The sequence below is a fragment of the Manduca sexta genome, chromosome 6, assembly GCF_014839805.1.
Source record: "Manduca sexta isolate Smith_Timp_Sample1 chromosome 6, JHU_Msex_v1.0, whole genome shotgun sequence".
NCBI lineage: Eukaryota > Metazoa > Arthropoda > Insecta > Lepidoptera > Sphingidae > Manduca > Manduca sexta.
The window spans coordinates 10976129-10994603 of NC_051120.1; the positions used below are offsets into that span (position 1 = coordinate 10976129).

General features: G+C 36.0%; 1 protein-coding gene across 1 annotated transcript in view; it reads right to left on the bottom strand.

The window, feature by feature from the left end:
- LOC115453230 (regulator of G-protein signaling loco) overlaps positions 1 to 18475 on the bottom strand; it is a 103228-nt gene that overhangs the window by 80793 nt on the left and 3960 nt on the right. The window contains exon 3 of the mRNA XM_037446223.1: positions 18154 to 18357. Coding sequence (XP_037302120.1) covers positions 18154 to 18357 — 204 coding nt within the window. The remainder of the gene's footprint in view (positions 1 to 18153; positions 18358 to 18475) is intronic.

An 18475-nucleotide genomic window follows, 5' to 3' on the forward strand; every position in this document is an offset into this window, starting at 1 on the left:
CAATTCGTAGCATTTCCCCGCATACATAAAAACAATTGTGTGATTCCCAAATATTAATTTAAAGTCGATGCATATAGCCCGATAGTCAAGAAGTAAGATTGTAGATCAGTATATTTTCAAGAGCACGCCACGCTTTAGTATTTTTATTTACCATAATATAAGCGGCTACATTAGTTATAAAACGATCCCGCTTTTATGTATAACTAGATTAATTTAATATCATTTATATATTTATATAACATCAGTTATATCTTGTATATCTACCAAGATTTTTATCAATAGATAATATTCAACAACTTCCCAAAATTCATTCACATTTTTCAAACGCATACCAACGTTCACAAGCTACTATATTTATATTTCATTCATGTTTCACGCAACAGCAGTAAAATTGAACACTGATGACGTCATTCCCCACTTGATTCGATTCAAGGCGTATTTTACTCTTGACAATCGATTTCATTGGGTATGCTGATGGATTCGCTTCAACAATAATCGTTTACATTCGTTGAAGGCTTGTATTGTTAACAAATTGTTTGTTACTTACCTAAAGGTTACCTTTCTATATTTATACATCATTCATGTGAAATACTGATAAAACATTGAACGGTTTCGTAGTTAATGAATTCAAAATAATCGATTACAATTTGCCGCATATAATCGATATGATTATGTTCAAGGAAGTACAGAAGATTGGAAGTAAAAGAGAAATGCTATGTGTAGTGTAGTATATGCTACTAAAATTAGTGTTGTAATATCGTTAACTTATCCAAAATTTAATATTTATGAGGTTTAAATTTTTTTATAAAAAATATAATTCAATAATATCGACACATTATTTTCATTAAATTTAACCAGTGTATAGTATTTATACGCTTACTTCATATTGCAATAAAATTATATTAAACTTCATTCGAAAGCCAGACAGATCAGTGCAAGGTTGCAATACATATTTCCAGTTTGCTCGTAAGGCATTAATCGAATAGATTACTACATCGAATCAGTATGAAATTAATTGCACTAAACGTCATTACGCTAAGCGAATATGCTGCACCAAGTTTATAATCTAATCCAGTAATACAACTACAGAGGTGGTCTAGAAATACTTTGTATTATTCCGGATGTATTCTATAAATACACAGTTTTAATTCTTAATTGAAGTCATCATAGATATCCGATACTAATACAGAAATCTTACAACATGATTTCTTATGTTTACGCGTATGTTAGACATTGAAATAAAACTATTTTTCGGACGTCCAACTCTTCAGTACAAGTGACTATAAAGACTGCAGTCTTCGAAACTTCAGGAGAAAATTACAATATAAAAAACCGCGATAAAAGCCGACAAATAGTTTTATTTCAAGTATTATGTCGACAAAATTCATTAGTAATTTTGCAAACTCAACTTGTCGATAGATATTTGCATTTACTAAAATATCGATTACCACAATATATCCATTAAATATAATGCGTCTAACAGTTAACATAACCACACATACCGAAGGCAACAAACCGTCTTCTAAAAATAGTTTCCATTCATAAACCAAACAGTAGCGCAATGTTCAATCGACAGAGTTTCAGAATGTATCAACATTCAACACAGAATTTATTACTAGCAAAATTTTATGTTACGTTCTGAAACTGAGTTTTTAAACTTTTACACAATGAAATGGTTAATGAATAAAATTATGTGACAATGCTTAGTAAAGATGCTATCAAACATGATTCATTCGCTTGTAGATGTCGTGGGGATGCGCACGCGTTGCGTCGTCGTATCGACCGAACTTTTGGTAGATCAGGCAACTTGTCCACTCCGCTCAAGCCACGACTCCTAGGTTAATTTGTGGGCATTTATAGTCTACTAATATTAGTGTGTTTAGTAAGACTGTTATGCTAACATCATTCTCATTTTCGGATTTCATCTCCATCTCAGATCCAGTAAGTTTAATTGACTATTTTTTGTTCAGCATCAGACCGGAGCTGTAAGTGTGGATTTTTAGGGATTCTCTTGAATACCCACCGCGAGAAATATATACGCCATTTAACGTAACCGAATCATTAATATGAAACCAAATAACCTTAACAGATTCCCATAACGATCCCCTCGTTTACCAACACCCGCATAATGTGAAATTACAGCTGGCTATAAAACATCGCGGGAGGGCATACACCAAAACTAACTTAATAAATAAAACAATTGAGTAAGCTCCCAATAGGTTCGCGTTTACAATCAAGCTATTATAAACTTTAATATTATTAATTCTCAGTCAGTGTAATTCATGGTATTACGAGAATGAACATTTCACGACTGCCAGTGATTGGATGTGCAGTACGACTACCGTTCAGAGATATCGGATTCAATTTCTCAGTTGAGCAAAATGATATTGGATTTTCTGTTCCCTATCAGCTCGGAATTTGAAATTTCTGCCCGATATAACAACATGCTGACCCCCTATCACATCATGGCACGGAACACATGGCGAAAATGAGGTGCACTGGTTGTGTCACTGCCTACCTCTTCAGGGATAAAATGGGTGAGTGTATGTGTGTGTGTGTCAGGATATCGCAGTGCATTGTCAAGCTGTGGTTTGTAATTGTTGTGGGTAGTATGTATTGCTACTGTGAGGAAATCGTGGCCAATACCTATCGGCGAGTGCGTAGGCTACATTAAAAAAGGTTGTATATTCGTTTTTAGACGAAGTAAACTTGTAAGTACTTTTTCTACAAAATACCTACTAAGTAGACAGTAGTTTTTAGAGTAGCACTTTAAATTCGATTATTAAATTGTTGTACATGTATATCAAAGTATAAGTACGCTGCCAAATAAATATTATTTATATATTTATCTTTGCGTGTTATAGTGAATGAAGGTACAAGCTTTTCGGAAATAGCCGACGATATGTAATATTGACATAAATAAGGGAGACGAGATCAATGAAAAGAGTTTTTATCATACATACCCTACAGGATTACATTATATTAGACTCACAATACATTTTTAAATAACAGTCATTATTTTCAATAACCGTGTAACGTAAACTGACTTCACGCAATCAAGAATAAACAGGAAACCGCTTTAATTAACCACACCAGCTTTACGTCTTATCAAAGTATGAACAAATATTGTTATTTTTGGCCATTAGTTACGGTTAAATGGCATCCAATGACACAAATAATAATATACAAGTTTGTTTCAATAATTTTAATAATACAAACATAACACACTTCACGCCTATACTCCCCAAGGGATAGGCAGAGGAGCAACAATTTTTCGAGTGTGTGTGCTGTCCCATGATGACATAGGAGGCGACCCTATCGCCATATTAGACACAAATTTCCGACTCTGGGCCGATACCAATAAGCATTAATTTACGCCCTAATATCTGAAGGGTTAGCCAGTTAATAACACCCTTTCTACACCAGAGTATTAAGGTGTTAATTTATGTATGTACGTAATTAACAACTTGGGACGTAAGAAACTAATCATTGAACAAACAAGACCTCCCAAGTTATCCGTTATCTTAACTGATAAACGATCCTGAAGCAGTTTCGACATCCTTTTGAAAAACATCTTTGGTGTATTCTACGCTTAGAAGTTAGAAAAGGCCAATGAATACAGAATAAGAAAAAAAAAATATTTTATAAATTAAACATACCTACACTGTAGTGTTGTATGTCTCAGGAAAAGTGGGTGCCTTGGTTAGGCCTCTGCATACCCCTTCGGGGATAAATGCGTGATATTGTGTGTGTGTGTGTTTATATAGCTATGACGCTAGACGCTTCATATCACGCGAACACGTTTTATCCGTTAAAAAAGACGTGCTTGAACCTGTAATATGAACTAAAACAAAAAGCTCTAAATGAAAACATTATCGCGTCACGTTTCATGACATAACTCGAACCACTGATGGTTATTAACATCCGATGTCTCAAGGTGACGAGACCAGGACACCACTGTGTATTCATTTGTAATTCAAAGTAATTGTTATTGTAAGTAACGCCGTTTGGAGACCAAGAGCCAAACTTAGTTCGCACAGTTGAGATTTTACAATTGTGGGTAGACCGGGCACTGTGTAGGTAAGCTAATATTGTATACCTCAGCTGGGACATTATTGTCTATGGTTTAAACTCGCAACGCGGCCTCGTTTCGATATCTTCGTGAATGGAGTGTTCAGTGGTATCCTGTATGCCAATTTTGTCTAAAACGCGACGCGGTGCGTTACGTTCTTTTTACGTGTCAAAATAAGGTAGCCGTGTGACTTGACCTAACTTGATTAGTTTTTGGCTAGCAGCCGGTGTTATGGGGAGACGTAGTTTACCAACAGACGAGCGACATACTCATCGTGTTATTTAATTGTACGAAATGAAGACTCAGAAATAATTATTTACTTCAAGTAAATACATATTTTTAACCGACTTCGAAAAAGGAAGAAGTTCTCAAATCGACTGTTTTTTTTTTATGTTTGTTAACTTTTGACTGGGTGTACCAATTTTGATGATTCTTTTTTTTTAGCAGTGTACTAGCAATTTTAATAAGTCACCGACTGCAAAATTGGTAACCAGTATGTGGGTAGATAATGTTAAATTATTCTTTGGTTTTTGAAGGCGGTATTATATTTCATTAAAAAGTTTTTGTTTGTATGCTTTTTAAAAAATATAACACATTTTCAACCAATTAATTTAATCCGTTACATTAATCTCAAACTTGAAACGTCTAAAACTCAAAAAGACGAGTCCAAAATCGCCCAACGTATTCCCCTGTTAATACCTTTTTAACATTAAACGCGCCATGTCTGTATGAATGGGCGACAGACTTGCCTCATCGCTTCGTAGTTATTGGATTCAATTGATTGAACTAATAACTGTCTCGGCTCGCTATGACCAATGGATCATGTTATGTTAATGATTGATGAATGCTTACACTAAGTTAGCGTTATTGTAAATTCGGTTATAAACAGTTGTAGCATCACCTAGAACTTAGGATAAGAGTCTTGCACACACACATACACAAACTCCTTTAATCCTCAAAGAGGTAGGCAGAGATGCACCTACTGCACCCAATTCACTGTGTGTCCTCCGTCACATGACTTGTTGAAGGGCGAGCTTATTTTTATTTATTTATTTATAAGTAAATGAAATTTGAGAGTCGCCGGAGTCCGATGGATGAGGGCGGTCCAGAACCGGTCCCTATGGCGTTCAATGGGGAAGGCCTATGTCCAGCAGTGGACGATTCCCAGCTGAAATAATGATGATGAAAAAAAATTATGTTCTTACATACAATGCCTTACAAAACTACTTACGCAGTTTGTCTACAAGAACATAACGAGCCTCTAACTTATTATAACATTATCATTATCGCCATATCAGGAACATATTCGAAACTCCTGACTGATAATAAGCAGAAAAAAAATCACCAAAATTCTGGCAAGGAAAATTGCGCTTGCTATAGTAAAAAAGATCTCATAACTCAGTAATTCCCCTAGCTGTCCTTCAAACCGCAACATCGCTTACACGAAGCTAATTGGCGGTGTAAACAAACGATATAATTGTTAAAACATCGGAAACATAATTATAATTGTTGAGCATAACACGCGCCATGATTACTGAACTTAAACATGAGGTAGTTATACTGTTATTATAGACAAATCACGGTGCCAACTACTATGCCCGTCATGAAATATAAAATCGACTTTCATGTAAATAGCCCTAAAGTCTTAATCGATAAAGAGCCGACTTAAAGATAGAGAGAGAATACAATTATCTTTACCACTACTTAAGTTAACCTAAGTATAATAGTTACAGCTCGTCATGAAATATAGTATCAACTATCAAATGAATAGACCTAAAGTGAAAACCGAAATGATGACTTAAGGCAAGCGAGAGAGAATACAATTACCTCAATCACTACTTAAATTAATCAAGTACAACATTAATGATATCTTAATGAAACTCACCATCAAATTGTCCACAGAATTGTATCCGCATATCACGTAACCCATCACGCGATTCGCCATGGTGATCAATAATCATCACTCATGAGCAATCAACACCACTTCCTTACACCAACTATCACTACAAACACTTCTAACTCCCAAATATGTAAAAAAAAAATCGCACTTACAACAGTGACAATTAGAATTGTGTTAATTGTTGCTATTTTTACATCACTCGCGTGCACTGTAATATCACACGTATCGCGTTGACATAAGATTCAAATTTGGCCATGTGTTTGCGTGAGGTCGGGGCGCGTCAGTCGTCGACCGTGGTTGGTGGATGACTGAGCCGTGGTGCCGTGGAGGGAGGGCATCCCGAGTTCCCACACGCGTCTCTGGACTTGAGATGCATTCGAGGTTCGAGATTACGATGGAATCTAATTAGAACTCCATTAGAAATTTACTTTTTTTGTTTTTAATACAAGACATTACACTCGAGTGAAGAATACTATTATCCTTCTATTTGGTACGATGTTTGGATATTAGATAAACGTAAACGTAGGTGATACGTACAAAGCGCTTAATGAATAAAAGTACAGATAAACCAAGTTCTGGATTACCAAACTTCATAATAGTTTAAATGGGAAAATTGCAAAATTGTATATCTTTTTTTAATATAGCATATAACATTTAAAAAAAAACGTGAATGTATTATCGAGCAGCGGGATCGATGAGGGAAAACTAGTATAAATAAGTATATGTTTTTTAATTACTTGCGTCAATGGCCGACTTGGGTATATTGATAAATATAGAACATCATATTTGCAGTTTTACCTTATGTATACATACTTATTAATCAACGACACAAAGGTTAAACTTCAGGTTAATTATTATCATAACTTAATAGTATGTAAATTGACAGGAAAACATTGTTTAAATATTTTATACGGAAAATAAATCATTACATTGTAGCTTAGATTCAAATTTTGAAATGTAAAACTAATCCAACAGAATCCACTAGTACTTACACTAAAAAAAAAACACATTACTATCCCATAATCTATGGTCAAGACCTATGTAACCCAGTAATGGACAGTCGAGTAACAGATAACCATTCCAATGAATCGGTACATTTTATAGCACAAGGACTCGATTCCGAACATTCAAAAAAAGAACACAACTGTGCCCATTCATCGAGTCGCGCGTTTCAGATAACACCGCGACTTGACCTCAGCCGTATCAGATACACCCCGCTCGAAAAGAGGACGAGATTCGGTGCAACCTTGTCGAGAACGGAAGACGTCTCCTCAGACGACAAATTATTGTTACTGGGTGCATTGTATTTTACCAGACTATATTTAAGAAAGAAACATAATACTGGCCGCTGAGTTCAGACTATTTAAAATTCGAATTCGTTTTTGGATATCGATAGTATGTCATACTTTGCATAAAAAAAATATCATCAATAACGAACCCAGTTATTTTTCTAACCAACATAATAGAAATTTTTTTTTTTAACGCACAATTCAAAAGAATTCCGTGCTGAAATGAATTTCATTTTAACCTCATTATGGTAATTTAAATCTTCCAAGTCGTAGATATAAGTTACAAAGAGCGTCGCAGGAATACATTCACGTACCAAAACATATGAATTAAATTAAGTCTGCATAGTTTGGCGGCACTTTTTTCATAAGCCAAACATTCGCTCATAGAATTTCAATTAGTTCAAAACTCTGGCGCCACACATTGTTTTCGTTAACTAGATATTACTGAATATCATAGATTAGTCTAAATTCAAATTGTATATTTTCTTTTTCGTAATCAAAATCTCTTCATAAACTTATGTAACCTTAGACAAGATTACTCTAGAAATACCAACGTCTACTATATGATTTGTTTGTTTATGAATGCATTCCGTTACTCGCGCTTCTCATAAAGCGAAATTCCACGTTTCAAAACAAAACTATCTCTATTCTAAATCAACAAAAAGGTGCAAAGGCTGAAACACCCACATCTTTGGCTTCTATTACCATAAACAACCCGAAATATAACTTTTATTCGGTTAGCAGACTGGAAAAAGTAGAAAACTCCACAATTGAAGAACTAATAAAAACGATGTAGTTATTAAAAAAGTAAATACATCACGCCTATATTCTCGAAGGGGTGGGTAGGCAGAGGTGCACCCACTTTTCGACTGTGTGTTGCTCGGGCACAAATTTCAGACTCCGGGCTGACACTGAGCAGTAGAACCCAGAATCACTTTGCCCGACTCGGGATTCGAACTCAAAACCTCAGAGCAGTGCCGTAATGCTGACGCAATACAATTACGCCACCAAAGCAGTCTTCAAAAACTACAAATTATGTATATTAAATGCCTTATCAGGCCCAAATTAAACACCTTTAAAATACATAATAATAAAGACGATAATCGGATAAAATTATATGTAAACAAATAGTACCTTTTTTTTTTAATAAAGTCTTTGTTAGAACCTGTCAATCACACTTAATGCAATGGAGATTAATCGGAAACTGGGTGGGTACTTGTTTTTATTTACTTAATTCCTTTCCTGATAATGATACTAGTATGTTCTTCAAAATAGCTATAAATCATAAAGATGTGAAAATATCTCAAAAGTATTGACAATATTTGAGTACGTATAAATCACAAACAAACCAAACGCGAGTCAAATAAACTCTGCACGCATGACCGCCTGATATTCTCATTATTTTATGGCAATTGTACATTATGCCAATATTGTCAATATTAACAGACCCGTCATAATCTCCATTAATACGTCACAATTAACAAGCTATAAACTTCCACGCGCGGGAACAGAACCGATATAATGGGGTCAAGCGGCGTCCTCGCCAGCCCGGCCTCCCGTCCAATAACTCATCCACGCATGCGCCCGTCACAGAACATATCAATAAGGTATATATTCCTACAGTATATCCAGACAGATCCATTGATGCCTGACTCTGTACTTGATATGTCCATCTCGCTCGCTCGATAAATGTGAACTTTCATGATGGAAATCGTTTGATTTGTTTATTTCGGTTCGATGTTTGCTCATGAGATTCGCTGATATTTTCCCAACTGGATGAATTGGCTTACGCATGATGGAATATCCGCTATACTAACTCATTCCTCGGTCAGTAAGTATGGTATTACATCCAGTAAGCCAGGCCTGCATAATACTAGCAATCGTTGATAGACACCATTTAGACCAAAATTTTATTTACCCAACCAGAATGTAAATCTACAATGGAAAGATAATCAGTGATGCATATGGATAAACTTCAAAGAATGAAAAGCAGTTTCAAACAACATTACCTTTAATAGATACTATTTCGATACTTGGCAATAGGTTATGATTAAGTTGCTATCCTTTTCTGGTTCAATAACATCTACCTTTCAGCCACAAATAGCTAAGTAAAAGATTAAAATACTGGCACTTAATTATTACGAAAAAGTGCACAGCGAGAACTTAAATATGGAATAGTATTTTCACGCGAACGGAGTTATCAAAACCTCCTTATAGAAATACAATATCATTTCAAGAAATACCGTTGACTACACAACTCACACACATGAATCTAAACTAAATGATCAAGATCATACAAATGACAAGACGCAACAAAACGTAAATATTGAGAGAAACTCGTGCGAGGAAAGCAACCGAACGCCGCGTGAATAGATGAAATCCAATAAAAACTGCAAATATCTGTGCATTGTGCGCGAGCGAAATGTTCCCACGACGGCGACTGACATATAAAATACTAGGTTTTGCTCGCAGTTTCAACCACCTCGGTCGAGCGATCGATGTGCTAAGATCTCCAAGTCGGTGTTAGTGGGTTACTTTCTCCAGTATCAGGTCGAAGTCTACATGGACTAGTATGCATAGTAAATACAAAAGGCCTGTCCCTTCCATATTAAGAGACAACACAACCCACCCCTAGAATAAGTAAAAGACCTGAGTCCTGTATTAAAAAAAAAACACCAAAGAACCAGAGACGGTTCTCAATACGTAATCACATTTACATTCAAATGGAAACGGATAATATATCGATGACAAACGTCGAGGCGTCTGGACAGGATCCGGCGCGCGGCAAATAACAATTGGTACAAAATAAAACTGAAGTAATAAAGCTTAATGTTCGTGCGAGATGTAATAGCTGTTTAACAGCGGTTTTACAACACACTAAGCAACTCCGCGGCTTGTTGCGGCACACATTGTTACTGTTGCTATTATAGACAATACATATTTATATTTGGAACTTTTTGTGTACTACCTTAAAAGTAAACAGAAAATGGTTTAAGCAGTGTCTTACTAAGAACCAGTGGCAAAGGATAAAATTATTCAAAAGGTAACCTGATTAAAAAAATGCCTTAGATAACATATTGCGATTTTAACAGAAAACAAAAACTAATACGAACGTAAATAAACCTAAAAGGGAAGCCGGTAGGAATCGGGTTGTATGGACGCTTAGTCACTGAAGAACATAGCGTACCCAGTTTTTTTAAAACTACACGACTGCCCACTGGGTCCATACAATTAAGATATCGTAAGTTTTTTTTTTATAAATGCACGGGAATGTGAACCCACTGCACTTGACAGTAAGTGGAGTGTGGTTCAATTGAAATTTTCCAAAAATGCTGCTGGCGGCAATTGATTCCGTGACCTTGCAGTACGTGGTATAAAATGCCAGTTCATTAACAACAGCCAAATACTCTCAAAAATCAAAACATCCGTAACTAATGAACTCGTCAAACACCGCGCGGCCTCATTGACTCACTGGTTCTATAAATAGCATGGCCCTTCGAGCATTGATAAGATACAACTGGATTACCGCTACGTCGCCTTTGACGTTCCTATCTTAGCTTAGATCTAGATATACTTAGAATTCATGTGATTCTAAAAAATAGTTGTGCATGTTGTTTGCAAAACAATGTTTTGATAACATTTTGAAAATGTCATTCTGGCTAGCTGACCGTGACAATGATGTGTTTATTTGAAAAAAAAAAAACAAAGTAATGTTAGATTTTAATTTCATGTATGCAAACAATGCTAAAATTATTTTCTTATGCCATACCCTTTTTAACAACAGTGACAATCAGGGCTTAGCCAATGCGAGGCTCTGGGTGAAAGATCTTGGTGAGGATCTGATTGGTGAAGAATGATGCTTTCTCTGCGACTCTTGCAAGCCCGAAGGCACTCGAAGCGCGAGGCCCTGGATGATTATCCCATTTGCCACCACGTATGACCTGATATACACTGAATATAGGTATTCATCTAACCATAGGTACTAGGTACGTACACAATACACATAGCCGTTTGAAACCATTGTGCGTTCAAAGATCAATAGAAACGTACGCGAATTCATGGGTTTACCGCGTCGGTGATACATCATGTGGATATACGAGCTTTGTGACAAGATCCAGCGCAGAGAAAAAGCAACTGGTCCAAGGTCACCTCTACACAACAATATTTATTCAAAAACCAATGAACTAAGCCAATCTTTCTCAATTTTTAACTTCGGAGGTAATACTGTCGCCATAGACTTGTTACTATAAATTTTGAATTGTAACTACAAGAATACAGAAGAACCCAAATTGCTATTAGATTTATTTTGATAATTCTGTGGCTGGAAGCTCCTGTACGAAAATCTCATCAATATTAGTATGGGCCGTATGTATTTAATTCGTATCTAAGCATTGTGAGACTTATCCTTATTTCATTCGTGGTTCACTGAAGTTAACGGTCTTGTTACACTACGACGAGAGTGTCTGTGATTTTGCTTGCAATTCGCCAATCTAATAAGAGTCTTAACTTTACCTGAACACGGATGAAAATGCCTTATGCTAGTTTATTGGATAATACCTTTTCACCAACAAAAACGAATAGAAAAACAAAATGGCGGACAAGCATAGTCGACGCGCAGACTCCAAAACTAGCAAGCGTGTTCTCAAACGTGACAGACCGCTTCAAAACCAAAAACATTGACACGTGTACAAATCGTGTACAACGTGTTAGGTTGATAACAACACTGTAAACTGCACTTAGAATACTATGGAATGTTTTCAAGTGCGATGTTGAGGAAACATGGAGAGGAAAATTATTTTTGTCACATGTAGGTAATTGAACTATACCTCTGGGTCAAATGGATACATGGCATTTTAATTGACAATAGCTTATATAGCAGTGAGGAATGGAAGTTTTTAGAGAGGTAACCCAACACAACATATAAGTACTAATATGCATAAATTCGGTATGTAAATAGTCCTAATGATAATTAAATTTTACATAAATTACGAAAGGGAAGCTGGCAGGAATCGTGTTATATGGACCTTTCGCCGGTGATACACATTTGAAAATCTCGAAATGCGCAGTGAGTGCATTTTCATGGTTGTGGATAGTTTGATACGGTCTAAAGATTTAAGGCTTTTACTGGATTTTGTTAGGATTTCAGTTTTCAAATTAAGAAAATAATTCGCTTATCGATAAATAGTATAAATAACATTATAAAAATACAACTTATAAAGACGAATCAAAATCTCGATTGACATACACCCGTTTTCAATAGACGATCCCAATCTCAATCTTCAACTCCATTCCGAGACTGAACCAATCAAAACAACTCATTTGTAAGCATGTCAAAAATACTTTGTTCTGATTGGTCCATTTTTTAAATAGATCGAAAAAGCTATTGGATCCGGTAATTCAAAATGGCGGTTAATCGCTCCGCTGGAAACGACACTAAAGACAAACATACAAACTTATTATACACGTACAGAAGATGTCAAAACGTCAGTAACACATTTTACAAACTGTATCCGCTGTTTATAAGTTTATGTAAAAATCCATTAATATTAAAAATAACCTCCAACTGACATTACATGCCAACACAAGTCCATTATTAACAATAACTGCACTAATTAGCGCGGCATGCGGTACATTCTTAAATGCTAACATACATCAAGAACAAAAATATCATTCCCAGTAACATTGTTCTAAATTTAAAACAATTGAACTTGCATCGGCAACGCTTTGTAGTCGGATTTGAATACGCCAGATATTGCATTGATAAATATAAACGCATTAAATTGATGCTATTTATATGATGTGTCAAAAAATTATCTCCTTGAGCGATAGCAATGCAATTTCTTTATCAAATTTACGTGGGTCATACGACATCTTGTGTGCAATAGTAAGTTTGGGTATGTATAACCATTTTGTACATTTCTCCAAAATGGTATGCAAAGTTAAGTAGGTCCAAACTTTTAGGAGGAATTTCTGGGAGGTGTTAACGGTGTATATGAGGATGCTCTTACCACGAATAGAGCAATTTTGCTCGTCATTTGACTGAAAAAAAGGTTCCTTGCCAATAACTTCACCGTATCATTCAAACGCTATAAAAATATTTACATCAACCTACACACACTCATAAACTTGAAATCACATATATATCAATGCAAAATCATCGTAATTGAATGCTCACTGAATACTCAGAACCTTCAATAATATTTCGCTCACTCATCATTCATATCACATGGCATTTAGCCGCATCAGGATATACACGTAGCTCTGTGACGGGAATGACGCGTGCCTCATTACCGTCGCGTTTCCTGCATTATCCTGTGAGATGATGGACGGGACGTTAGGTGACAATTTTTAAACGGAATTTATAAAATGCACATTATTTTCGTTCCATGAAAGAGGCGCGTGTACGGAAAAATATTTCTTTCATTAAGCACATAACCCAATCTGGGAAAACCCAGTCGATATTCTTTGTTTCTTCTAATCTGTGGTAATTGTTCATCCTCATACGTACATAACTGCCACCTTTAGAATGCCATGCCAGGATTATTAGTCTTAACAAATATACATAATAATATGTAACTACTATATTTCCGGATATATTTTGTAGGAGCACTCGAATCAGTCAAATATAACTTTATTATTTTAAAAACGGATCTATGGTTCCACAACTGAATAACTTTTGATTTTCCTCAGGACATCATGGCGGCAGAAATATTATTCATTGTCCCGTTCAAGACCGTACGTATGGTCATGCTACTTGTACAGGAATTTGACAAGTGCTAGATTTAATATTATAGCTATTAATACTTTTTAATATTCTGAAGGCACATCAGGAAGCTAATCGTAATAGATCTTATTTACGAGCAATTTATAATACCATTGTGTTTGTTCATTCATAAGGGTTATTATGAATGTGAAATATTGTCTGAGATAATTAATAATCAAATTATTTTGCAATGCTCCTATATTAATCGTCGCCCTAATATTTAGTGCTTACTTGATCAATGAGCCGTTTTCCAAAACATGTTATGAATGCATCATTTTTAGGTAGTTTAATATTAGTAGTTTGCCATAGACGGGCCGTTTATCAAAATTGGTTAGGGGCCCTTTAGGTCAGTGCAAACTCTTAACCGTCCGCTTAGTTTAATGTATGCTTTAGCTCAGGCTTTTAAAGCTAACTAATGATACTTAACAAGCTACGCCCTTGATATCACCGCCGTAGGTAATTATATGGCTTATTTTTAAAAATTGGACATTTGCACAAATAAGCACTGAAACGACAACAATGCAACACCTGGTGAAATCCTGAGGTTGATTGATGCTTTAGATACAAAAAAAAATACGTAACATAACAATATCACAAAATAAAAAGCATTAGGGTTCGGCGAACACGCGAGTGCACTAGATACACCCATACTCACCCTTTAAAGGACACAAGCGCGAACTTACGTTATGTACACACTATACTGAACAGCCTCCATCGCACCAATTGTCTGGATATTATGTACAGACAAATCGCAACGTATTGGCTTAGTCATAATTTATAATTAACACAATGACAATTGTTGAAGATTGAATACACACGATAATATATTTAAGCCCCTTTGTTAATAAGACCTTTTAATACGTGTTCTATCTATTTATATTTAATAAAACAAGTGACGGATTTCGGGGTCTTGTCCGTTGCTGTAGTTGCTATTGTGATTCTGAAGTATATTTTATTGCACAGCAGAAATTAGTGTAATTTTTTCATCAATAATTAACTCGTGGCTGTTGGGTATTTCGAAGTTAGTTTATAATTATTTCTTATTGTTAATGCAGGTTTTACTAAATGTTGAATAAACCAGTCGACCACCACCGCTTGAGTTTGGTTGACGTTACAGTGGCGACATATTGATATCAACTTTCACTGGCATTTCACCACCGTGACACAAACGTGCACCAAAAATATTAATATGTCATGACTTAGCGACTGCGTGAACGAAATAATAATGTCTATTAATAGAAATCAAGATTATAATGTTGATAAGAGCCATTGCGAAACGCTACATCCCTTCATAAGAAACTGGGACAGTAACTAGTTGGTTCCAGTTTCGCAATATCCAAGTAAATGATAAGAGTTATTGTGACTACCATTTACTTGATAGCAAAGTTGACAGCCTGTCTTTTTTTTATATTTGATGATAACATTAACTTAAATGTTTTGAAACAAGCGCTTACTATATTTTTATTTTTTTATTACCTCAATTAATTCTATTTAATTTAATTCTAACTGTTTCATATGCCTTTCGTAGAATAAACTCATGCCACAATCATTATCAAATGTACTTGAATGCTCCCATGAAGTAAACTAGTTTTTAAGCATTTTAGGCCAATCCAATACAATCTGACTGAAACGGGCGTGGTCAATTAGGATCAAATTGAACGTGAGGGCGCGCTGACCGAACGGTACATACATACGTACATATAATACACATGTATCTATGTATCGCTACATTCCGATGCACTGACATACTACAGTTTGCGTACACTTACTATTTATTATTCTTTTACCATTAAACCTTATACAGTACTTATATTTTCATAATTCTTAATTGAATAATGTGTTTATTTCTTCCTCGCGTTGATTAATTAGAGTATGAAACACATTGATTATATTGTTCAACAATCAGTTTTACTGATAGAGGCCTTTAACAATGTCTATAACACAAAACATATTAAAATGCTTGGGATGAGCAAAATGTACTGAGTAAAACACTTTTCATACACATTTGAATTATTATCTGCAATTTTTTTTCACATGTCGCCAAATTGACGTAATCTGAAAAAACCTGTCGGTAATTTTAATGAATTGCTAACTAAAGCTTTTAGCGACTTTTATTGTGAAAACCCACGTTAGAACAAACAAAATCTGCAGAGTTGAGATTAAGCATTTCGTTAAATCAAAACACAACTGACGACAAATAATCGCCACGAAGTCGTTCAATCGCAATCGCAAACATGCGTCACGCTTAAAAAGCGATAAGCCAAGAATGTAATGTTGAATGGGTAGCCATGCATAGGATCGACATGCCGCTCGCTCCATTCAAATGCAGTTACTGAATTTGTAATAAAATGGAAATCTATTGATATTTTTTACTGGGAGTTTATACATATAAAACAGCAGCACTCGGTAGCTGTACATTGAAAGAGAAGTAATACAAAGAAAGGGGTGTGAAAAAAAAATAGTAGAACAGAAATCAGCAATTTTTAAAATTACTTTCTGTTATACCTACAGTTTGTTATATACGGATATCAGAAACAAGTTTCCGTCGCTTTAAGATATTTGTAATTTACCGTAGTGTGAAGAAGCGTCCCAACAGGCCGGCATAATTGTGTGGAATGGCATGAGATAGCCATCTGTTGCCATTCTATACTTTATCTGGACGGCATCACGCTTACCATCAGTTGCAGTTCAGTCACTGCCGTTCCGGAATTTATAAAAAATACTTAAAATCTGAATTGAATTGTTATTCTTACGTATCTTTATTGCTTATATTCATCCATTCTTAACGACATAAAAAGCAACTAGTTATTCCAGCAAGGGTACGTGGAGTAAGTCTTTTGATCTAGGCAAGTACTTAAAACTCGGCGAAACCCACAGCAATATGTAGTTGATATCTATTGCTAGAAATGCTCAGAACTGTATGTATGTTAGGTATATTTGTTGAATGGGTACATTTATATTTATTTATGGTAGCATTTGTTTATATGTAATTTATTTGTTTTTGTGGCAACGCGCCTCCTCTTCCTCTTCCTATCACGGGCTACCGGCGAGCAGCCACAATAATGTAGTTCATTAATGTTAAAATAAGATATCATATTAAATAATAGTGATCCGTCACAGTGGTTTTATTAACAGTATTATTTTACATAACAACTCCATTAAAATAAAACTATTTTGCGGATTTTATCGCGGTTTTTATATTATAATTTTCTCCCGATGTTTCGAAGACTTTGCAGTCTTCATCGTCACGGGGCGGACTGACCCGTGACCACGAAAACTACAAAATTATTGCAATGTCTAACATTCGGGTAAACATAAGAAATAAGTATCTTGTTACGGCCACTATCCTAGCCGATGACATCGGGCGTTTCCGGAAGTATTCGGGTGCGCGGACAGGCTGACAGAAGAGAAGATGGCGACTATTCTATTATTCTCTCTGGTTGCACGTTGTCAAAAAATGTCTAAAATTGTATTCTGTAATTATTTTGCTAATATATTGTTTACTGTAAAAAAAGCGTTTAACAATCTATTACCTTTGTAGGGTTAAAAAATACTACCACAATTCCTCTATCACATCTAATTCAGAGACCCTTCAAATTCCTAAACCACAACAAAGCAATAGCATTGACGTCACAAGTATTAGCCGATAAGATACGGCGGCGCGTGTCGCGCTCGAGTGTGGGCAGGGAGCGTCATGACATCGCACAGGGCTTTACCACTTCGAGCAAACTGGGACATCGCAACTCATAGGACACTTGAACACGTATAATATAATAAATAATATCAGCCCTGTATTATATACTGTCCCACTGCTGCACGGGCTTCCTCTACTACTGAGGATAAGGCCTTAGTCCAGCACGCTGGCCTAGTGCGGATTGGTAGACTTCACACAGCTTCGAAATTCTTAGTGGCAAGACCTCTTCGTTAAAGCAAGCGATAATTCACAAAGAATACGCACATAATTTTAGAAAAGTCAGAGGTGTGTGCCCTTAGGATTTGAACCTGCGGACATTCGTCTCGGCAGTCCGTTCCACACCCAACTAGGCTATCGTCGGTTTTTTTTTAAATTGTGTGCCTTCCTCCATTCATTAAAACATGATTTGTGTTATAACTAGCAGTTAGCACGTACCTGCGCGTCCCTCAGGTCGGGCTCGCTGGCGGCGGCGGGCAGCGCGTCGTCGGGGCGCTCCGCCCCGCCCGTGACGTCACCCGCGCTAGCGCTCAGCGCGCGGCGCCGCTCCTCCTGCTGCTTGTGGCCGCGCTCTTTCTCCTTCCCGGACAGCATGTGCCTCGTCTTCGATAGGATGTTCAAGGGCTTTATGGATTTTCGAACCTGTATGGTAATTAGAACTTACTATGTATTGTGCAATAAGTATTGTAAATTGAATTGTATCATTATTATTTTTAAATCGCTTTTCTGTTTCGAATGGGTTAAAATGTAACATTTTGAA